At 47.1% G+C, this 23,665-nt stretch overlaps 1 protein-coding gene across 12 annotated transcripts in view; it reads right to left on the reverse strand.

The window, feature by feature from the left end:
* The window catches only part of CAMK1D (calcium/calmodulin dependent protein kinase ID), a 489,400-nt gene that overhangs the window by 58,359 nt on the left and 407,376 nt on the right, over positions 1 to 23,665 (reverse strand). For all 12 annotated transcript variants that reach the window (XR_010113808.1, XM_055296616.2, XM_055296615.2 and 9 more), the window contains exons 4-5: positions 16,125 to 16,263; positions 7,410 to 7,536 (exon numbers count right to left, since the gene is read on the reverse strand). Coding sequence is in view for 11 of the 12 variants with exons in the window: in XM_055296616.2 (XP_055152591.1) it covers positions 7,410 to 7,536; positions 16,125 to 16,263 (266 nt within the window). In the remaining variant the exon portion in view is untranslated. The remainder of the gene's footprint in view (positions 1 to 7,409; positions 7,537 to 16,124; positions 16,264 to 23,665) is intronic.

Genomic DNA, 23,665 nt, shown 5'->3' on the forward strand with positions numbered 1-23,665 from the left:
TTGAAACCAACGCTTGGACTTATCAAAAGTCTGAACTCAAGCTATAAACCTATAGATTGCCCTGAGGGGAATGGAAGCTTTTCCTCATCTTTATTCACACATTTCTTTCTAAATATGAAGACACCATGCTAGGCTGGGAACAGACAGCAGCGCTCTGCCCCTGGCTTGGGCCCAGGGGACAGTGTGGTCCCTGAATCACAAGTGGCAGCTCTCTCTCCCTCCTCCCTCACAGCTGCCAAATGGGGCTGGGCTCTGCCCTGTTCAGATGGAAAAATTTCTAGCAGTTTCTTTGCTCAAGATTCAAAATGGTGTCCCAAGAGCCTTGCAGGGAGAAGCCATGGCTGGGGAAGGAGGTGAGCGGCTGGGGCAAGCCCCATGGTGGACATTATGCTGGTGTACTTACCAAGACCCGTTTCGCCTTCTTCCTGCCATTCCTCTGACCACAGGGCCACCACACTTAATTAATAGTTCAACCAGGGCCAGGAATGGTGGCTCATGCCTGTAATCCCAGCAGTTTGGGAGGCCGAGGCGGGTGGATCACCTGAGGTTGGGAGTTCGAGACCAGCCTGACCAATATGGAGAAACCCCGCCTCTAATAAAAATATAAAATTAGCCTAGGGCATAGTGGCGCATGCCTGTAATCCTGGCTACTCGGGAGGCTGAGGCAGGACAATTGCTTGAACCCAGGAGGCAGAGGTTGCAGTGAGCTGAGATAGTGCCACTGCACTCCAGGCTAGGCAACAAGACCAAAACTCCGTCCTCAGTAGCAGCAACTGACATGTGATACCTTCTACGTGAAGCACTTTCTCCATGTCTGATGGGGAGCATGCCACTCTCTGCCTGCGCTCTTTCTACTTCACCCACTGCCCCTTCTCTGTCTTGGTCTCCTCTGCGGGCTCCAGCTTGTCCCCCTGACCTCTCTACCCTGATGTCCCCAGGACTCAGCTCTGGGTTCTTTCCTCTCCTCCACTGCCTATCCTGGTTCATGGCTTTAAAACGCAGGCATAAATTAACATCTCCCAAATCTAGTTGATCCCCATTACTCAAGGATTCTGTATCTGCCGATGTGCCTTCTGGCTAAAAGTTATTTGCAACCCCCAAATCAATACTTTGTGGTCGTTTGTAGACATGCGTAGAGTGACCAAATACTTGAGTTGCCTGATGTGCGAGTTTCAGGCTGGGGCGGAATGAGGTGGTGCTCATCCTTCACGTTTCAGCTCAGACTGTAAACAAGGGTCTTTTCTCACCCTCCATTTGGTGTCTTGTTTTTCACATTTTTGTGTTTTGTTGGAGATCTCCCTGTTTACAACAGCCCCGAGCACAGTGCTGAAGTCTGTCTAGCTTTCCTGACAGCAAAGAGGCCGTGATGTGCCTTTCAGAGAAAATCGGTGGGTTAGAGAAGCTTCCTTCAGGCAGGAGTTACGGTGCTGTGGGCTGTGAATCAGTGTTAATGATTCAACAACATATATTCAATAAGGTGTCTTTAAACAGAAGCACACATTCTGAAAAGGTCATGTACTGATCGGTGGATGAAAATGTGACCAGAGGCTCACAGGAACCCAGCCTGTGTTTCCCTTAGGAGCAATGGTTCAGTATTGATTAATTCAGTGCTTTCAGCTATTTGCTATAATAGAACATGATGACTGTGAACAGCGAGAATCGACTGCACACACTTCCAGGGTCACGTTGCAGCTGCCCTCTTGGCCTAGTCAACTTTAACAAATTGAGACCGCGCTCCTCCTAAGGCATCTGCAATCTATTCATCCCACAGGCTCTTCCACCTCCAGCAAAGACAACTGCACCCTGCCGGGGTTATCAGGCCCAAAAACCTTTGAATGATCCTTGCCTTCTTTCTTTCTCTCAAACCCTACTTTCAATCTTTCAGAAAACCTTGACGACATTGCCTTTGAAATATACCTGGCATCTGATAGCTTCTCATCACTTTTGCTGCTACCAATCTGACCTAAACCTTTGCTAATCAATGCGTGAGCCTTCTCACAGTCTCACCTGATCAATGCCACAGCCTTTCCGCATCTCCTTCCTCCACCCCACCCCCACCATCTATCCTGATCCCAGCTTGTGTCCTAGAGCAGGGATCCCCAACGTTTTTGGCACAAAGAACCCGTTTCATGGAAGACAATTGTTTCAAGGATATGGTATTGGGGATGGTTTCAGGATGAAACTCTTCCACCTTAGATCATCAGGCATTATTAGATTCTCAAAAGGAGCGTGCAACCTAAATCTCTTGCAGGCACAGATCACAACAGGGTTCAAGCTCCTGTGAGAATTTACTGCCGCTGATCTGACAGGAGGCGGAGCTCAGGCAGGAATGCCCACCAGCCTGCCTCTCACTTCCTGCTGTGCAGCTTGATTCCTAACAGGCCCTGAATCAGTATCAGTCCAAGGCCCAGGGGTTAGGAATCCCTGGCCTAGAGGGATCCTGTTTAAAACAATATGTCACTGCCTTAACACAGAAGCATCCGATGGCATCCTATCACCGAGTAAATGCCCTCCAGATACTTGCATGGTCGGTTCTCTCGCTCCTATCAAATCTTTACCACGGCCACCCTCTTAGTGACGGCTGCCTGCACACTGTAGTTAAAATTGCCACCACCCTCTGAACACACGAACTTCTTATCATCTTTTCTGCTTCATTTTTCTCCATAGTACTTAAAGCCACCTAACACACGAATGAACGTAGCTATCAATATTTGCTTTATAGCCTATATCTCTCTCACTCAGATGTAAGTGCCACTAGGGAGGGGATTTTTATGTTTTATTCTTCTATTTCTATTGATGTGCCCGCCCCCCAGTGCCCAGAACAGAAGGTAGGCAATAAATAAATAATTCTTGAAGGGCTGAATGATGTAGCCCTTAGCATACATTAAGCTGACCTGTTTGCTGTCTCTCTCACAATACTGAGTCAGAGTTTGTACCTTATTCACATTTGTATTCTTCTTTTTTTTTTTTTTTTTTTTGAGATGAGTCTCACTCCATTGCCCAGGCTGGAGTGCAGTGGCGCAATCTCAGCTCACTGCAACCTCTGTCTCCCAGGTTTAAGTGATTCTCCTGCCTCAGCCTCCTGAGTAGGGAGGCTGGGATTACAGGCGCCTGCCACCTTGCCTGGCTAATTTTTTGTATTTTTAGTAGAGACAGGGTTTCACCATATTGGCCAGGCTGGTCTGGAACTTCTGACCACAGGTGATCTGCCTGCCTCAGCCTCCCAAGGAGCTGGGATTACAGGCGTGAGCCACCACGCCCGGCCCATATTTGTATTCTCAAACCAAACACTGTACACTTGGCCCTCGTATCCATGGATTCAAAATATGTGGATCCACAGATCAAAAATATTTGAAAAAACAATACAAATAATACAAATAAAAACAATACCTATGACAACTATTTCCACAGCATTTACACTGCATCAGGTATTGTAAGCAATCTAGCAATGACAGTACACAGAGGCCACGCCTAGGTTATATGCAAATACTATGCATTTCATATCAGGAACTCGACCATCTGAGGATGCTGGTATCTGCAGGGTGTGAAGTATCTTGGAACCCAGCCCCTGTGGATACCGTGGGACGAATGCACACAGCACACAGCAGGAACTCAATAAACGCATGCTGAGCGAATGGAAGGGGAAGACAGAAAGAAAACACGGCTAAGATTCATGAGCTGTGTGTTTTTACTAAATTCAGGAAGTGTCTGCACAAAGATTTAATGAGACTCAGTGCAGTGAGAGACACAGATTGATACGACCCTAATGCAATGTGATCAGACCATGACGAGAAAAGGGTCATAGAAAGAAGCAGGATGTAAAAGGAGAGGACAAGGTGACATGAAAGCAGTCAAAGGAGGTAACATTTAAAATGGGCTTTGGCGGATGAATAGGACATTGCCATGCAGACTGCAAGGGAGGAAACAGCCCAAGCTCAGCCGGGAACTGCCTAAGGGATGTCTTCTAGACACAAGCTCTTCAAAGCAGCCCCTTCCCTACTCTGAAGTTGTGTGCCCTCCACACGACTCACTCCAGAGGCGCACTCTTGGTGGAGTTTCAGCGCTCAGTCAACACAAAACCAATAGAAAAGCGCCATTGCTACAGTCCTCCTCTCCCCCAGCCTCCTCCAGGACAACCTGGTATCTCACAACACCATCACCCAATGGCTCCCCCTGGCTGCCATTTAGAGTAGCAAGAGCAATGGACTCTTCTCAACACCATTCCCGACACATCAGTGCCAGACACAGCAATCAACAGACCCAGACCCCGCAGATGGCAGCCACTTAGAAACCAGAAAAACTGCCATCCCGTGGGCTTTGCCAAAACACAGAGAGGTAAAACTCAATTTAGAATGTGCTGGAGCTTTCCAGCCAAACATGAGAAGCACGTGATGCGTACGTAGCTAGGGGCCCTCACTGGTTGTCAGAGCATTTAAATCACAGCCCAAGGGTCAACTTCCTGAAGGGAACAGATGGGCAGGCCACAGTATCAGCACCTTCTCAGCCTGGGGAGACCACTGAAAAGAGGACCAGCACCATGACCTAACAGACTCTTCATTTTCTAATGTCTGAGATTCCCGGTAGTTAGAAGAGGCTCTCCCCACTCATCTTGTCTCATCTCATGTATTCATGGCTTCCCTGATGGCTCAGACCGAGCTGGAGAAATTCCATGCGTATACCACACACACTCTTTCCTCCTGTCGCCACCCCAGGCACATGTCCCCCAGCCAGGGACCATGCTATTCCTGCAACCATTACCACCCTATCCTAGAAGAGATGATCGATTGCTATGCTGTTAATCTCTATCAAAGCCTACACTGGCCTTTTTTTTTTTTTTTTTTTTTTTTTTGAGATAGCATCACGCTTTGTCACCCAGGCTGGAACGCAGTGGCGCAATCTCAGCCCACCGCAACTTCCACCCCCAAGGTTCAAGCGATTCTCCTGCCTCAGCCTCCCAAGTAGCTGGGACTACAGGTGTGCACCACCATGCCCGGCTAATTTTTGTACTTTTAGTAGAGATGGGGTTTTGCCATGTTGGCCAGGCTGATCTTGAATTCCTGGACTAAAATGACCCAACCGCCTTGGCATCCCAAAGTGTTGGGATTACAGGCGTGAGCCACTGCACCCGGCCATGCACTGGACCTTTCAAAAATGAGCAGAGCAACCTCTTCTTCTGTGCCTTCTGCATACACACAATCCAGGGAATTGAGCCCCCTGCGATGGTATCCACACAGCTCCTCCCCAGCCACGTTTCCACCACCTGTGTCTCCCCACTTCTAAACCCTGCTGCTTCTTTCCCTTCCCCTTATTTTGTTCTCTGCCCGCCTCAGCCTGCTCTTGTCTTTCCTCCTCTGAGTTACTCTGAAAATGAAGAGCTATGACACTCGAGCATGACATGGCTCTGTAATTATATGCAAGGACCTGAAAGGCCACGAAGTGGCCCCAAGGTCATCTGGAGTTTCCCACAATGCCCCTTGTAACTCCTTTAGTTTGAGGCCGGCTCTGCTCAGCCTGCCTGGGAAGGTTCTGTGGATGTCCCCGAAGACCCACAGGGTGATGCTGGTCACATAATATGCCTCCTCTCTCAGGTGGGCTCACTGGCTATTCTCATGAAGAAAGGTCACCGCACTTTGCATGACAAGAACCTAGCCTCACTCGGGCGCGGTGGCTCACGCCTGTAATCCTAGCACTTTGGGAGGCTGAGGTGGGCGGATCACCTGAGGTCAGGAGTTTGAGACCAGCCTGGCCAACATAACAAAACCCTGTCTCTACTAAAAATACAAAAATTAGCCGGACATGGTGGCAGGCGCCTGTAATCCCAGCCACTCGGGAGGCTGAGGCAGGAGAACCACTTGAATCCAGGAAGCGGAGGTTGCAGTGAGTCGGGATTGGGCCACTGCACTCCAATCTTGCGACACAGCTAGATTCAGTACCCTACCCACACGCACCCACCCCTCCCACCCCCCCAAAAAAGAATTCAGCCTCGGACTCCATTTTCCATAACTCTTTTCCAACCGCATCTTTTTCCTTGCTCTCAGACATTCTTAGCTCGTACCCTCTCCCAGCCTTCGGGCTTTCGCACAAACTGGTTGCTCTTCCTGGGATGCTGTCCTGTAACTCCCACATGGCTGGCTTCTTGCCACCGAGACCAAGGCCCAAGTCTCCTCCCTGTCCTCTCAGCCCGGTCCTGATTCCTTGTCACTCCATGGCAGGCCCCCAGGTTCAGTTTCTTCATAGCACTTAAGATCTGAAATGACCCTGTTTGCTTATTTGTTCCAACTAAAATGTAAGCTCCATGAGGGCAGGCACCATGTCTGTGTCATTCACTGCCTTAACCCCAGTGCCTGGTACAGCATCAGGTACATAGTAGCAACTTTACATACATTTGCTGAATGAATGAATGAATTGAATGAATACACTGATGTCAACGAAGGTCTCAGAACAATCACAAGTATTCTAATGGTGTTTCTCCAGGACCCCAGAAGTCAAAAGACTAACATCAGAATCCAAGTGTTCAGATCTGTCAGTAGTCTTCTCTGCATTTTGGAAGTTTAGTACAAAGAATTGGGGGTTGTGATTTAAGGAAAAACTTGAGTGCCTAGCATCGCAGTACAGATCAGGGTTGACTGACTGATGAGAGAGACTTGGTCAAGGTCTGAACTGGGTTCCTCCATCGATGTTCCTATCTCAGTAATTGGAATGTTCCCTTGTGTGTGCACCTTACTGTTATCTCATTGTCTCATTGTAAATCCCTCAGAAACAGATGTATGCAGTATCTCTGGAAATGGAACCTGGGATTCATCCAAATTAACTCCCAGCCTCCAGTCAGGCCCACAACCAAATCAAATGGGATTTCTACCCAACTGTGCAAAAGTTTTCAGGGGAAATCACTTCCCTGCTATGAATTATTATTATTATTATTATTATTTTTATTTATTTATTTTTTTTTTGAGACGGAGTCTCGCTCTGTCGCCCAGGCTGGAGTGCAGTGGCGCAATCTCGGCTCACTGCAAGCTCCGCCTCCCGGGTTCACGCCATTCTCCTGCCTCAGCCTCTCCGAGTAGCTGGGACTACAGGCGCCCGCCACCACGCCCGGCTAATTTTTTGTATTTTTTAGTAGAGACGAGGTTTCACCGCGGTCTCGATCTCCTGACCTCGTGATCCGCCCACCTCGGCCTCCCAAAGTGCTGGGATTACAAGCGTGAGCCACCGCGCCCGGCCCCTGCTATGAATTATTCATTCCAGTGTCCCTCAATCTTTTTATTCTTTCCCCCAAGGGAAATGAAGGCAGCTGTGATTACATGCCAAGCTCATATGCTTCAGACGACTGAGGACTTGACACGTGGTGACACCACACATGAGGATATCACACACACAGGGGCACACGTGTGCACGCGCACTGTCCTTACCGACATAGCCTGGAGTTCCACAGGCAGTGGACATCACGTCTCCTTTGCCCTCCATTTTTGACAATCCAAAGTCACTGATCATTATCTTGGACTCCTCATCTTGACTGTAGTACAAGAGATTTTCGGGCTAGAAAGAAAATAAGAAAAAAACATTACAAACTACGAGTAAAGCTGGGTTAATTGTGGAAGACTCATTCAGCTGCAAAACCTATTCACAACGGCAGGATGTCCTTGACCTTCGGACATAGCAGATGCATCAACTAAAGCAGCTGCCAATAGAAACAGTGCAGAGAGCCCGGCACAGCGTGTCTGGCACACACAGGCTTTCGATCAACGTTAGTCTCTTTGCTTTCCTAGTATTTTGTCTACTTTAAAAAACTCACCATATTCTGAGGCAATCTAGAAAGCCGACTGCCTCGCAGACTTGTGGATTTACGTCTGGGGTTAGGGAAGGGAGATTCCAGGAAATGAAATAACTCTTGCAGGTGCTTCTCTGCTCCTTTTTATGAGTGATTTTTCTTGAATCCAAGGGTCTCTGTTTCTGCCCTCAGCAACATGCCCTCGTGCCCTGCAGTTCTGGGAGATGTGCTGCACTGCACCCTTCACGAAGGCCAGCTGACCCCTGCTCGCTCCCTTGCCAGGAAAGCAGAGGGATGCCATCCCGGAATGAATGAATCTGGAATTGGAAGACGCAGCACTTCCAGCCATGTACCCTTAAGAGGTCCGCACTTCTGTTTGCCTTTCTGTGAAGCATGAGTTGATTTCATCCTTTGTCTGCTCCTCTGAACAGTGCTTGGGCAGCAGGAATGCACAGCAAAGGCCTTCTTCCACTTCTTATGGCCCCTGTGTTCCTGTCTTCACTACAGTTCTGCAACATACAGGAGGGGCTGAGAGTGGCAGTCCTGGGGTTGGCATGGGATCCAATGAAGTATCATTTGCATAGTGTTATATGTAGAATTGGGGAATCTCATTGTTCCTAGCAAGGAAGCGGGGGCGGGGCTTATGGAGGATGAGAAGCTACAGCCTTGGAGCTTGTCCTTGTACTGCTGGGTGGACCTTGAACACAGAGAGGAGCCTGCATTTTTTTTTTTTTTTTTTTTTTCTGAAGAGCTGCTGGACTTGATGACTCTTGGATTCATCATCATGGTGACGATTTATCACGGGCGGAGACGATGTCAAGGACTGTCATCTCTGCTGTTGTCCAGGAACGTCCACCCTCCAGGATAATCCTTACCCAATGAATGAGGAATCATTTCCGTCATTTACACCAAACCTTAAAGGGAGTGCAGCATGAAGAGTCTGACGTGGGAAAGGCATTTTCCCACAGCATTTCCCATCCAGCTCTCCTCCCCAGCCCCAGCGGGGACAGCCACATTCTCTCTCCTCAGGGGTTTGTGGTGAATCTTGGGTTCCTAAGGGTCAGACTTTAGAAACTATTCTTATGTAGAGTGTGAAAGGAAAATAAATCTCCGGACCCCAAAATCACTAAGCCAGAGGGAAAAGTCAAGCTGGGAACTACGCAAACCTGCCTCGCATTTTATTCCTGAATAACATAGCTACAAAGATAAAAAAGCCACATTCCTCCCTCATGATTCGCCAATAGGGAAATTCCCTGTGGGCAAAAGACAGACAGACTCAAAGTCTGGCCAGGCACAGTGGTTTACACCTGTAATCCCAGCACTTTGGGAGGCCGAGGCAGGTGGATCACCTGAGGTCAGGAGTTCAAGACCTGACCAACATGGTGAAACCCCTGTCTCTACTAAAAATACAAAAATTAGCCGGGCGTGGTGGCACATGCCTGTAATCCCAGCTACTTGGGAGGCTGAGGCAGGAGAATTGCTTGAACCCAAGAGGCGGAGGTTGCAGTGAGCCAAGATCGCGCCATTGCACTCCAGCCTGGATGACGAGAGTGAAACTCCATCTCAAAACAACTAACTAACTAACTAACCAACTAATTCAAAGTCCTCCCTCTGCTCACGGGAGACAAATGCATACCTGATTGCTGCCTCTGCCTTATTGTTTCACTGAGCCAGACTAAGGCGTGAGTGACTATTCCCGTAAACTGTGTATTCAGTGAAGAGCTGATCAGAGACTCAAAAGAAAGCAACCCATTGTCTCTTATCTACCTAAGACCTGGAAGCCTCTGCTTTGAGTTGTGCCGCCTTTTCAGACCTAGCCAATGTACATCTTACACATACTGATTGATGTCTCATGTCTCCCTACAATGTATAAAACCAAGCTGTGCCCTGACCACCTTGGGCACATGTCATCAGGATCTCTTGAGGCCGTGTCATGGGCACATTCTTAACCTTGGCAAAATAAACTTTCTAAATTGACTGAGACCTGGCCGAGCGCAGCGGCTCATGCCTGTAATCCCGGCACTTTGGGAGACTGAGGCGAGTGGATCACCTGAGGTCAGGAGTTCAAGACCAGCATGATTAACATGGAGAAACCCTGCCTCTACTAAAAATACAAAATTACCCAGGCATGGTGGCGGGTGCCTGTAATCCCAGCTACTCAGGAGGCTGAGGCAGGAGAATCACTTGAATCTGGGAGGCGCAGGTTGCAGTGAGCCGATATTGTGCCATTGCACTCCAGCCTGGGCAAAAAGAGTGAAACTCTGTCTCAAAAATAAATAAAAAAATAAAAATAAATTGACTGAGACCTGTCTCAGACATTTTTGGGTTCACAAAAGTGAGCAGACTTGTTTAGAAAAGTGGTTCTCGGCCTGTTGTGCGACAGAGGCACCTGTGAGGTATTCACTGGCCGGAGATCTTGCCCTTCAGTGGGTCTGAGATGGGTCCCAGGGCTCTGGATTTCAGAGCTCCACAAGCAGCATTCTGATGTGTCAACATCGCAGTGAAGACATTTTCAGAACTCACCAAGACTCCCTCCTTGACCAAACTCGAGGCAGGTTCCTCTGAGTCCCCTGCTCTCCTCAGCCTTGACCTTGGCCTTGGCCTTGTCTATCCCGCCCCTGCCAGGCCTCCGCAGCCCTGTCTTAGTGAGTCTGCTAAGTCGGAGAATCCCCCCACCACGGGTATCTGATCAAGTTCTTCACCCGCCCCATCCCCACTGACAGGACTCCTGCTGAAGGCAGGCCAAGGTGAGTCGGTATTGAGACTGGGGTGATACAGACGCCAGAAAGAAATTATTTAGGCAGATAGTGAGGGTAAAAGAGTCCTCGGCAAGGCTTCCCTTCTAACAAAAAGCAGCCCAATAAATTACTATTTTTTCTAACAAAGAACAGCCTGAAAAATCAAGCTGCAAACATAAATAAGCAAGCTGGAAGCTTTCACCGGTGAATGCCGGCAGCTGTGCCAATAGAAAAGGGCCACCTGGGGGCCAGGCATGTCCAACATGGAGGCTCCATCTCCCTTTTCTTTGTCAGCCATGTGTACGCCACTGCACTTCAGCCTGGGGACAGAGGCAACACTCCGTCTCAAAAAAAAAAAAAAAAAACAGGCAACATGGGGCTGGCCAGGCAGAGAACCTATGTGCATCATAAAAGATTAGGGTGGGGATGGCAGGGCACGGGGCGGGGTGGGGCTCACACCTGTAATCTCAGCACTTTGGGAGGCCACGGCAGGCGGATCACCTGAGGTCAGGAGTTTGAGACAAGCCTGACCAACATGGAGAAACCCTGTCTCTACTAAAAACAGAAAACTAGCCGGGCGTGGTGGCACATGCCTGTAATCCCAGCTACTAGGGAGACTGAGGCAGGAGAATCACTTGAACCTGGGAGACAGAGGTTGCAGTGAGCCGAGATTGCGCCACTGCACTCCAGCCTGGGCAACACGAGTGAAACTCCGTTTCAAAAAAAAAAAAAAAAAAGATTAGGGTGGGGCGGCCAGCTTTTCATGCCCTATGGAAATGGCACACCTAGCCCTAACTAGTTTTTTGTGTCCGATACAAATGGCACACCTGGTCCAACCAATCTTTTGTGCCTCATATAAGTCAGACACCACCTCCTGAAGCTCAGCTATAAACCCCCCTGCATCTCACCGCAGACCGGAAACCCGCTTGGGACCCCTCTCTCTACAGGACAGAGCTCTTCTCTTTCTTTCACGTACTAAATGTCCACTCTTAAGCTCACTCCTTGTGTGTCTGCAACCTTGATTTCCTTGGCGTGAGACGATGAATCTCGCGTATCACCCCAGACAACGAGGCCACTTCAAAGGCATTAGGGATCTGATGAGATCACAAGGGTGGAAGATTTCAGCTCAAGTGATTCAGCAGCATTCTTGCTAAAAACTGGACCTACTGACAGCCAGAGAGCAGGGCCTAGTCAGAAAGGGGCCTTTGTCAATGTCTAAGTCCTTAGCCTGCCTTTAGCAGGAATCCTGCCAGGTCAAGTTAGCAAAAATCCCCCTGATTTCCCATCCACTACCCCCTCCCCTCTCTTCTTTGGCTATAAATCCCTACTCGTCTTGCTGTATCCCAAGTTAGGCTAAATGGCATTGCAATGGTCTTGAATAACGCCTTCCTTACCATTTCAAGTAGTGTCAAAATAATTTTGTTCTTTAACAGAAACTAAAGAATAAATACTATCCTTCACTTCAAGTAACAACACAAAAAGGGATGGCAGTTAAGAGTCACTGTGACATTAATTTTGTGGATGAAGCAGGACAGTAGAAGAAAATCAACTGTGCACTGAAGGATGCTTCCAATAAGGTTTTCTTTTTTTCTTTTTTTTTTTTTTTTGAGATGGAGTATCACTCTGTCACCCAGGCTAGAGTGCAGTAGCGCAATCTCAGCTCACTGAAACCTCCACCTCTTGGGTTCAAGGAATTCTCCTGCCTCAGCCTCCCGAGTAGCTGGGATTACAGGCATGTGCCACCACGCACAGCTACTTTTGTATTTTTAGTAGAGACAAGGTTTCATCATGTTGGCCAGGCTGGTCTCAAACTCCTGACCTCAGGCAATCCATCTTCCTCGGTCTCCCAAAGTGCCGGGATTACAGGCATGAGCCACCGTGCTGGCCCCAATGAGTTTTAAAAGAAAGTAAAGTGGCCAATCAGTTGAAACAAGGATACTGTCATGCTTAGAAAAGAGGCGGGAATGCTCGAATCATAAAGTCCACGTGGTTCATGTTTTCTCTGGATGTTTACGGATCATCCTTTGCTAAACAATAAGGATCCAATCATGGGTGCAGAGAGGACAATGCTGTTGTTTCTGATTTTTTATCTTCCTTGTCCCAGGAGGTGATAAGGAGCGGAGAATAAGTGATTTCACACTGCTAAACAAGGCATAATCCTGGCAAAGGGTGCCCAAAGGGCCCAGCGCATCCACATGTGCCTCCTAGAAAAGATTCATCTGGGTCAATAAAATGCTCTTTTGAAGACCAACTATGCTCAAGGAGGGTTAAATCAACTGGTCATTCACAGTTTAGATCAATAATTTTTTTTTTTTTTTGAGATGAAGTGTTACTTTTCTCACCCAGGCTAGAGTGCAGTGGCGCGATCTCGGCTCACTGCAAACTCTGCCTCCCGGGTTTAAGCAATTCTCCCACCTCAGCCTCCTGAGAAGCTGGGATTACAGGCACCTGCCACCACACCCGGCTAATTTTTGTATTTTTAGTAGAGACGGGGTTTCACCATGTTGGTCAGGCTGGCCTCGAACTCCTGATCTCAGGCAATCCACCCGCCTCGGCCTCCCAAAGTGCTAGGATTACAGGTGTGAGCCACCATGCCTGGCCGATCAATACTTTTAATTGGCCTTGTAAGGACAGCAGGGCTTTTCCTGGGGGATGGGAGTGGGGGAGGAGGGAAGACGGTGGGGGAGAGGCAGGCTCAGGTATCATCTGGGTGGGAGGCCCTGATCCCTGATCCCAACAGGAGGGCTGTGGGGGTGGGGGCCACAGGGAGAGGGTCTGGCCCACATTGCATCACAATTCCTCCTCGTGTCCAAAGAGGTCTGGGACTCCCTGGAAAAATTACGTTTTCTGTATATTATGGCATCTTTGCAAGACAACTGGTGGCCAATACCTGAGTTGGAATATCAGCCCCGCCCTTTATAATAATCCACATAATTAGCTTTAAAAAGATCGGAATCAACACACTTCTGGTAACATTAATGTTATCCATAATCACATTCCTACTCCAGTGATTCTCAAGTAGGGGCAATTTTGCCCCCCAGGGGATGGCTATCTGGCAATGCCTAGGGACATTTGTAGCTGTTAACAATTCCAGATGTAGTACTGGTATCCATGGGCAGAAGCCAAGGATGCTGCTCTAAATCCCACAGTGCCCAGGGCTGAAGACCAATGGTGCAGGGGCTGAGAAACCCGATCCTAATCCACTGAGGCAGGAGCAGGCATTTCCAATCTCAGTCAGTTCATTTTGCAAAAAGAGCAACTGTCCCTAATAGCTTCTTGGGGCAACAAGACATCGCATAACTTTCTATAAGGAGAAAGAGGCATATTTGTAGGTTGGCTGGGGCAGTATTCCCATTGCTGCACTAAGCTTAAATTAACACGATCATCCTCTCTCTATTGCTCTGGGCTTGGTTATATAGGTTGTTTTAACTTTAATTTTCTTAGCTGTTTACGCAAATTTAGTAGTCCAATTTCAACTTCCTCCTCATAGATCAAACTCCTTTGTGCCTCTGAAAAGAGATCACAGAAAGGTCCTAAAATGGCAGTGTTCTTTACGTAACGACAGGCCTGGTGATCTTAAGGCTCCACAGGATGGAAGCTGCAAATACTTCTCCAAAAGCATTACATGGGTTAATTAAAAACATTATCTCCCATACAGCCAGTCAGCCTTTCCAAGGGAGAGATAAACACTGCCCCTCCTGGATATGCCTTATTTGCTTAGAAATTATTTTTCTAATAAGTACAGACAGCTAGCCCATCACAGCATATCCCTGTGGTCACCACACGAACGTGTTCAGAGAGAGCTGCCTAAGTGTTCTGGAAGCACAGAACTGGCATTTGTGGAGGCACAAGAGAGCAGAGAAGGCCCGGAGGCCTGGCAGAGGAGCCAGGTCAGCTGAGCTAGCCCCTACCTAGCCCTCTGAAGTATCTCCAGGCCCTGAACATGAGCTGACCATGCCCACAGCCATTTCAGATGTCAAGAAGCCTGCAGAGGATGAAGGCTCAAAGGGATCCACTAAGATTCCCAAATATCCTCGCCCAGTGGTTTTCCAAGAGCAGTTGCCAGACCAGCATCGTCCTCATGGGCAGACCTGTTAGAAACGCAAGTTTTCAGCCCCCACTGGAGACCTACAGAATCAGACCACTGGGGATGGGGCAGCAGTCTGTATTTTCATAGCCCTCCAGACAATTCTGATATGGGGGAACATTCGGGAACCACTGCCTGGGTCAATGGAACATGACAACATGCAGAAAAACCATGGTAGTGAGTCTTTATGAAAGAAAAAGTGGCACCACTTTATTCCTTAATACCCAGTAGCAGATAATGGCCAGGTGCAGAAACTCTGTTTATATAAATGTTTATGACTGGTTCTTTCAATTGATTTTGATTTCCCACAGTTGTGTACAGCACAGCTTCAAGACAATATGATCCTCGTGTTTATAAGGAGTGGTGGGTATGTGTGCTGGGGTGGAATTTTTGTCTTGACTGGCGCAGTAAGCTCTGCGAGCTGGACCTGTAAACATCCTAGAATGAGGTCACATTGCAGCTGTGGGTCAACCGCACTGCTTTCTACTGTTTCTCAAGTTGATATGTCTGATACCTATCTTTGGTACCATATGTGTGACATCCACCCTTCAATACTGTATGTTTGACATCTGTCTTTCAGTGTCTACACAGACCTGCTGGGGAGGGGCATATATGCCCATATAAGGCCCAGATCCTTCTGTGCCAATGGGTAAAGGGTCAATATACCAAAACCTCATTAGGAAACTGTAAGAAAAGAACCTGCAGGACACTATGTTTATTTATTTATTTTTTTTTTGAGACGGAGTTTCGCGCTGCTGCCAGGCTGGAGTGCAGTGGCGCGATCTTGGCTCACCGCAACCTTTGCCTCCCGGGTTCAAGCGATTCTCCTGCCTTGGCTTCCTGAGTAGCTGGGACTACAGGCACGCGCCACCACACCCAGCTAATTTTTGTATTTTTGTAGAGATGGGGTTTCACCATGTTGGCCAGGATGGTCTTGATCTCTTGACCTCGTGATCTGCCTGCCTCGGCCTCCCAAAGTGCTGAGATTACAGGCGTGAGCCACCACGACAAGCCAGTCACAGCTCTTTTCACCTGTTTTTTTCCCTTCTATTTCCTTCTCCCTCTTCTATATCTGCTTACCTTCTGTTTCCCTTCACTTTCCTCTCATGGTGTCTGACCACTGCTCTTTCTTTTATACAGTGTGTTGTGCTGCAGTGGAGCTGGAATTGGCAAAGGTGCTGCGGAACTGCACCGGGAGGAGGGTTTCTGTAGCCTACGTGTCTTGAGCAAAATCGTCTTTTAGATGGGCTTGAAGCAATATATAACCCACCTCCCTATAACCCTTTGGCTACATAATGGTTGTAAAAATCTCATGAACAGTGGCCAGCCATGTGAATCTTCATCTTCTTCCAAGATACTTCTGGGTCTGGATCCCAAACGCTCTGACAACTGGCAGTACACAAATGCCCACCATCTGTTGCACCCACTCTGCATCAGAGCAGCCACATGCCCCCGCTGGCATCAGCCCTCTTGGACGGGTACATCGCGGGCTGCAGAGTGGCTGCAGGATGCTGCTGAGTGATGGCCTCACCTTGAGGTCTCTGTGGACGATGCCCATTCTGTGGAGATAGTACACGGCGTCCAAGACTTGGCGGATCAGAGTGCTGGCATCCTTCTCCGTATAAAACCCCTTCTCCACTATCCGGTCAAACAGCTCTCCACCGGACACCCTGGCAAAAAAGAACAGATTAGAAGTTTGAAAGGATCTGTTGAATTGTGAAGGGAAAGTGTCCAATGTGACAAAAAACCCAAACTTTATTGCAAAAATGAATCCATCTTCAGATTGAGATGTTGCCCCCCTATTTCCTGGCTATTGCCAGGAAATGTTTCTATGTCACAGCAGTGCAAATGTCTGGAACCAACTAAAGGAAATTTAAAAAAACAGGATCCATGGACCAGCCACACCTGGGGTCTGTCCAGGCCTCTGCCTCTGTTCTGCTATGATGATGTAAAGTTTAAAAAAACCCTTCCTGAATACCAGCATCCTCGGATACAGGAAGATGACCCTGAATAAGATGTCTCCTTTGCATGAGACAGTATCCTTAAATGACCGAGAGTGTTGTGGGCAAAATGCTGGCCTGCCAACGGGATGTCTGGGTTTTTGACCAAGTTCTGCTCCTAATATACTGAGCTACGAACACTCCCTGAATCCCTGGACCTTGATGTTTTTATGTGTAAAATTAGGGGACGAATCTAGTCAACCTTTTCAACAGTGGGTGGGAGCATGCCTTCGGAATGATCAGAACCTCAAAGCCACTTGTGATTTATGAAAAAGCAGGCAAGAAATCAAGACTATATTTCATTACTTTGCTTTGGTTTTAGTGATGCTGTATCCTTTTTATTTGCTTTGCATTTCAGATTGCATTTAACATTTTTAAACATTTTTCGAAATGGGACTAGGTTGGCAAGGGTCAAGAAGCCCTGGGGGGGCAACCTCTCTGGCACCTTTCAGCTCTGATATTTTATGTTGCTCTGAGTTCAACAAAATAATGGAAGTGTACGAGCCAGAATACAAGAAACTCAACTAGTGTTCTCCAAATCATTAAGCCATCTTGGAAATAAATTTCAAGGGATTTATTAACACTACCAAAAAAAAAAAATCTTTCAAAAATAAGATGAGACAGATTTGAAATGCTAAAGTCAAAAAGCAGCTTAAAAAACAACGCTTAAAGCTTTCATAGATACAACAAAAGACAAGCCCTACGGTAACACACACTCATACACAAACACACAAAGATAGGATTCATTTTCTGCAAGGCACGGCAATTTATGTGCAATAACTGATCCACTGAAACCTTCTTTTAAAAAAACTAATCAAAGAACCACTGCAGCTATAAAAGGCCTATGTGCTTGTCTCTTCCATTACTGTAGTCATAGCAGGCAATATTGTGCTTGGATAATGTTTCATTTCCAAGGCAAACTGACAATCTAGGTAAGAAAGAAAAGGTGCTCAGGAGAAATAAAAAAGCAATCCAAAGAGTGAAAAGAAATGGAAACGACTGGGAGAAACTACATTTTGACGACCGTGTTGTCTCAACGATCCATGCTTAGGTAAGCCAAGAGCCCAAGATATTCCTCCTGACACCAACTTCTCTCCACTCGTCATTTTCCAAGAACCTTCCCCCAACAAGTTTCAACATGCGAAACTTTGCAGAGCTAGAGAATGTACCACAAGAGGTAGACTGCTGTTAGGGACAAGGTGAGTCTGGGTGCCCTGGAGGCATTCACTTCTTCTTCTTATTTTTTCTGAGACAGGGTCTCATTCTGCAGCCCAGGCTGGAATGCAGTGGCATGATCACTGCTCTCTGCAGCCTTGACCTACGGGGCTTAAGCGATCCTCCCACCCCTACCTCAGCTTCCTGAGTAGCTGGGACCACAGGTACGCGCCACCACGCCCGGCTGATTTTTGTATTTTTAGTAGAGACGGAGTTTCACCATGTTGCCCAGGCTGGTCTCGAACTCGTGGGCTGAAGAGATCCTCCCCCTTTGGCCTCCCAAAGTGCTGGGATTACAGGAGTGAGCCACTGCACCCAGCCTGCATTCACTTAATTATTTATTCAACTACTCACTCAACATTTCCTGGGTGCCCATTACATGCCAGCGAGCATGCCCAGTGGGAGGCAATCGAGGCAGCTTTTGCTCTGAAGGAGGGACGCCTGTTACGATTATGCCCTTCCACATAGGCCCCCTTCCAGTAGCGGCCTCCCTAACTGCTGTCTCCGGGGCTCCCTTCTCACTGTTCTGCCCGCTACCATCTCCTCTCCTCTGCAACTGCTGGATGGCCTCTGGCAAGAATGCTTACCCCTTCCACTGCTCCCACCACCTCCTGCCCTTAGGACCCCATGATCCAAACCTGGCTGACCTGCCTCCCTCAAAACCTACCTGTCCTGCTTCCCATTCTGTCAAGGTCCTCTTATTCCCCATTATGTGATATATAAGGTATGGACGAATTCTACTGAATGAAAATACCTGCATAAAGTATTTTCTGTCTTACAGCAGTGCCATAGGGCAGCAATGCAGTGAAAACGGAAGCATCAAAGGGTAGTATGTACTGTTGCAGGGTCTCAATGCTCTGCACTTTTAATATTCTGCTTCTTACATCTCAAACTGCACCAGGGCTCTATTTTTCTGAACATTGCTTGGAAAGAATCTGGTCTCCTTAGAAACCGAGGCACAAGGGGAAAGTTTAGAATCTTGCCAATAAAGAAATACGACAATATGATATTGTCATATATTTTTATGACTAATAAAAATATCTTAAATCTGCAAATCTCTTTGTACTTTTCAAAATTCTCCTTAAGCCTGCATTTCAAAAACCTATGGTACTGTTATAGACTGAATGTTTATGTCCCCCAGAATTTATAAGCTGAAGACTCAATTCCCAATGTGATGATGGCGTTTGGAGGTGGGGTCTTTGGGAGGTGATTAGGTTTAGATGAAGTCAAGAGGATGCAGCCGGGTGTGGTGGCTCATGTCTGTAACCCCAGCACTTTGGGAGGCCAGGGCGGCTGAGGCTGCAGTGAGCTATGATTGCACCACTGCACTCCAGTCTGGGTGAAGGATCAAGACCCTGTCTCAAAAAAAATAAAGTGAATCAATGGCATAATAGCTATTAAGAGAGAGGCTCAGCTTCGTAGGATGCAGATCTGGAAAGGTAAACAGATTGGCAAAGATTAAGGAAGCAGAAGACAGAAGAGATAGTCAAAAATTCTCTACTCTTCTGAATTCCAACTTTGAGGTTTATTTAGAACAACCTGCCTCTGCACTGAACTTGGGTTTGCTCCGTTTTTTTCTTTTTTTCTTTGAGACGGAATCTCGCTTTGTCGCCCAGGCTGCAGTGCAGTGGTGCGATCTCGGCTCACTGCAAGCTCCCTGGGTTCACGCCATTCTCCTGCCTCAGCCTCCCGAGTACCTGGGACTACAGGTGCCCAGCACCAGGCCCGGCTCATTTTTTTTTGTATTTTTAGTAGAGATGGGGCTTCACCGTGTTAGCCAGGATGGTTAGCTAACGATCTTCTGACCTCGTGATCCACCCGCCTCGGCCTCCCAAAGTGCTGGGATTACAGGCGTGAGCCACCGCGCCCAGCTGCGTTTGTTCAGTCTCTAATCTTCCTTGCCTAAGACAGTATAATGCTATTGTATTGTGTACAAATTTTAAATATGCAAATAGGAAATCGTTTGATATCATAATCTCAGTAAAATTTCAGTATGTTTCCCAAATTTTACATGATCCAAATCCTTTCAAATTAAGAAGTAATGGTCAAAAAACATAACATCATTTCGAAGTTGCTGGACTGAGTAAACTCAGCTCTGATGACACAGTGGTATACTGCAATGCAGTGTAATCGAGTCAGTATACAATGTATCCCTTGTTAGTCCTTGGCCAGCCATGCTGTTGTTTACAAGCATTCAAAACTTCTCCATCTGATTTTGGTAGATATCCTGTTATCTTACAATTTACTGCTAATTGTAATTTAAAGTATTTTATGTCTTCTAACAGCATCAACCACATTCATTAAAAGGGAACACTTCTGCTAATGCTGGAAGCAGGCTCCAACAATCCATTCTATTCTAGAATGGAAGCTAGATGTAATAAAATAATATGAAGAGGGCCAAACAGTACAATGCTGTGAGAGCAGTCTGAGAAATACCAGCCATGATGCTAGGGTAATAAAAAGTAGTGGCACAGCAAGTATTTGAAATTCACCTTCGAAATACCTTTGAAATTCACAAAGCCTGCCCTATGACAAGGCCAGGGGAGTGGAGAAGACACAGGGCATGCTGCAAGAGCTGTGAGGTCTCATTGGGCCTCAGAGCAAGGCTGGTTATAAATATGTTTTCTAAGCAGCATTTCTCTTCTTTATATTTAGTCCTAAGGGGAAGATACTCCTGAAATCTGTAGGCTGTGATGAAGAAAGGCTGCAAACAAAGCATTTTCCAACGGAGAAACCCCAAGGTCCAGAAGGCAGATATTTACATTTTTTAATTATTATTGTACTTTAAGTTTTAGGGTACATGTGCCATCTCATACCAGTTAGAATGGTTATCATTAAAAAGTCAGGAAACAACAGGTGCTGAAGAGGATGTGGAGAAATAGGAACACTTTTACACTGTTGGTGGGACTGTAAACTAGTTCAACCATTGTGGAAGTCAGTGTGGCGATTCCTCAGGGATCTAGAACTAGAAATACCATTTGACCCAGCCATCCCATTACTGGGTATATACCCAAAGGATTATAAATCATGCTGCTATAAAGACACATGCACACGTATGTTTATTGCGGCACTATTCACAATAGATATTTACATTTTTAACCTGGCTTGGAGAAAGTTAGTTTCCATCTTCTCGATCTTTTCCTCAATCAAGACCCACCTTGGCTGAACCTGAGATTCCCCTCTTCCCACGATAGGCAGCTGCCTATCATCCCACACTGGTGCCTATAATCGTCATAACTTCATTAGGTTTGGTGCCCACCTACACACACTCCCAGCTCCTGGGGGGACCCTCTCACCCACTTCTCAGAGATTAAGGTTTCATTTCATGCAACCTCTCCCCTCAATATTTTCCTCCTTCAACAAATCCTACTTTAATAACTTCTAAAAATCTTTATTCTTAGAATTCCATTTCACAGTAACTTCCAGGCCTCAATCTGTTCAGAAATTTCCAAAATATAAACACACGCCTTTCCATCTAATAGACTGGCTATATTTAGCCACCTGTGTACAGTTACACTCTGATTCTGGGTGTTTTGCCTTCTCTATATATGGGTGTTATGGACTGAACTGAGTACCCTTAGCTAAAATCCATGTGGCAAAGTCCTGACCCCCTAGTACACCTCAGAATCTGACTGTATTTGGAGATAGGGCCTTTAAAGAGGTAACTAAGGTTTAACGAGTTTGTATGGATGGGCCCTAATCCAATAGGACTGGTGTCCTTATACAAAGAGGAAGAGACACTGGGAATTCCATGCACACAAGGAAGACCATGTAAGGACTCAGCAAGAAGACGGCCGTCTGCAAGCCAAGGAAAGAGCCCTCAAGAGAAATCAACCCTGCTGACACCCTGATCTTGCACTTCCAGCCTCCAGAACTGTGAGAAGATAAATGCCTATTGTTTAAGCCACCCAGTCTGTGGTATTCTGTTACATTAGCCCAAACAAATACACCCAGGCAACATAAAGGATCTTCCATACTCACGCAATGTGTCTTTGAATATACATTCTCTTTATATATCTTTCCCAGGTTTATTGGGGAAAACCCACCCACCATGTTTGCTACTTTACTGTGCTTTGTTTCTTCACCAAATCATGGAATGATCCTGTACGGAGCCAGACAATATGCCGTCTCTGTTTCCAACAGGTGTGTAGTCCAGTGTGGGGGCCTGACAAACACAGCCAAGTAAACCAGGGTGTGAATGGCTTTGAGGGTGGAGGGAGGCAGAGTGGTGAGGGTGCTTTGGAAGACTTCAAAAGGGCACCCAGAAGGGACCCCTGGGATGGGGCAGGAGGAGGTGAATCTGAGCTGTCTTAAAAGCAGGAGCAGGCTGGGCGTGGTGGCTCACACCTGTAATCCCAGCACTTTGGGCAGCTTAGGTGGGTGAATCACCTGAGGTCAGGAGTTCAAGACCAGCCTGGACAACATGGTGAAACCCATCTCTACTAAAAATACAAAAATTAGCCAGGTATGGTGGCACACTCCTGTAATCCCAGCTACTCGGGAGGCTGAGGCAGGAGAATCGCTTGAGCCCGGAAGGTGGAGGATGCAGTGAGCCAAGATCACACCACTGCATTCCAGCCTGGGCAACAAGAGTGAAACTCCATCTCAAAAAAATAAGAAATAAAACTAAAAAGGAGAAGCAGTATTTAGTTAAGTGAAGAGAAGCCCAGTGGGAAGCCAAGGCCCAATAAATGGAATTATACTGAAAAAGGGGAACCAGTGAAAGCAGCCAGAACTCATTCTTTTGGAGAACACAGGCCATGAGAGAAGGGTTAGAAATGCTGGGTGGAGAGGTGAAACAGTCTAGTGGGTGGCTGGTGCAGCCACTGTTGAGTGCGTTCAGTGACGGCCCCTCTGAACGACAGGAACGAGGCAGCCACATGTGGTCAGGGGAAAAGCATTCCAGGCAGAAAAGTGAGGCAGCCCGTTCTAAGATCCCGAGGACCACACGGGGTGGAGGGTATTTGGAAAAAAATCTCACAACTGAGAATTGTGACTTCTGCATTAATTAGATATCTCTCTGAGGTTCAGAGCTATCAACCTAGCATGATATATTTCCTGAGGTGTCCTAGGTTAACGAACCAGTCACTGACATGGCATGGCCCCATTTAGTGACCTTCTGGTTGAACACAGCCAGCATGAGCTTTGCACTAACAGATGTTCTCGAATGTATTAATTTTTGAAAATATTTTGTAATTAGCTCTTTGATGGTCACATATTGGTCTTTCTACAATTAGTTCCAGTTAGGAAGACTGTACTTGGTATGCAGTGGCACGATCTCTGCTCACTGCAACCTCTGCCTCCCAGGTTCAAGTGATTCTCCTGCCTCAGTCTCCCGAGTATCGGGGACTACAGGCGCATGCCACCATGCCCAGCTAATTTTTGTATTTTTAGTAGAGATGGAGTTTCACCATGTTGGCCAAGATGGTCTCAATGTCTCTATCTCCTGACCTTGTGATCTGCCCGCCTCAGCCTCCCAAAGTGCTGGGATTACAAGCGCGAGCCACCATGCCCGGCCAATTGTTTTTCAATTATACTTTTTCCGATACTAAAGTCATTTGATATTCCTTGAGTAGATGACAAGTGGAAGAGACAGGAGATGGCTCTGTCAGAGGCCTCAGAATATGACTTAGTTACAGACAGTTCGTAAGACCAGTGGCTCCTGGGAAGGGAATTGCCAGTGGCTGTAAGCACGTCCTGGTCTCTCTTGGGTCGGTGACTCTACTAAAAACTTACAGAGAACAATTATTCAATTACATACACTCAACAGATTCAGAACGTGAAGACAAACTGATAGGACCCCGATTCTATGACAAGTCTAAAAGATGCCTTTAATTCCTTTGTTCAGTTTTAATGG

The sequence above is a fragment of the Symphalangus syndactylus genome, chromosome 10 (genome assembly GCF_028878055.3).
Source record: "Symphalangus syndactylus isolate Jambi chromosome 10, NHGRI_mSymSyn1-v2.1_pri, whole genome shotgun sequence".
NCBI classification, from domain to species: Eukaryota; Metazoa; Chordata; class Mammalia; order Primates; family Hylobatidae; genus Symphalangus; species Symphalangus syndactylus.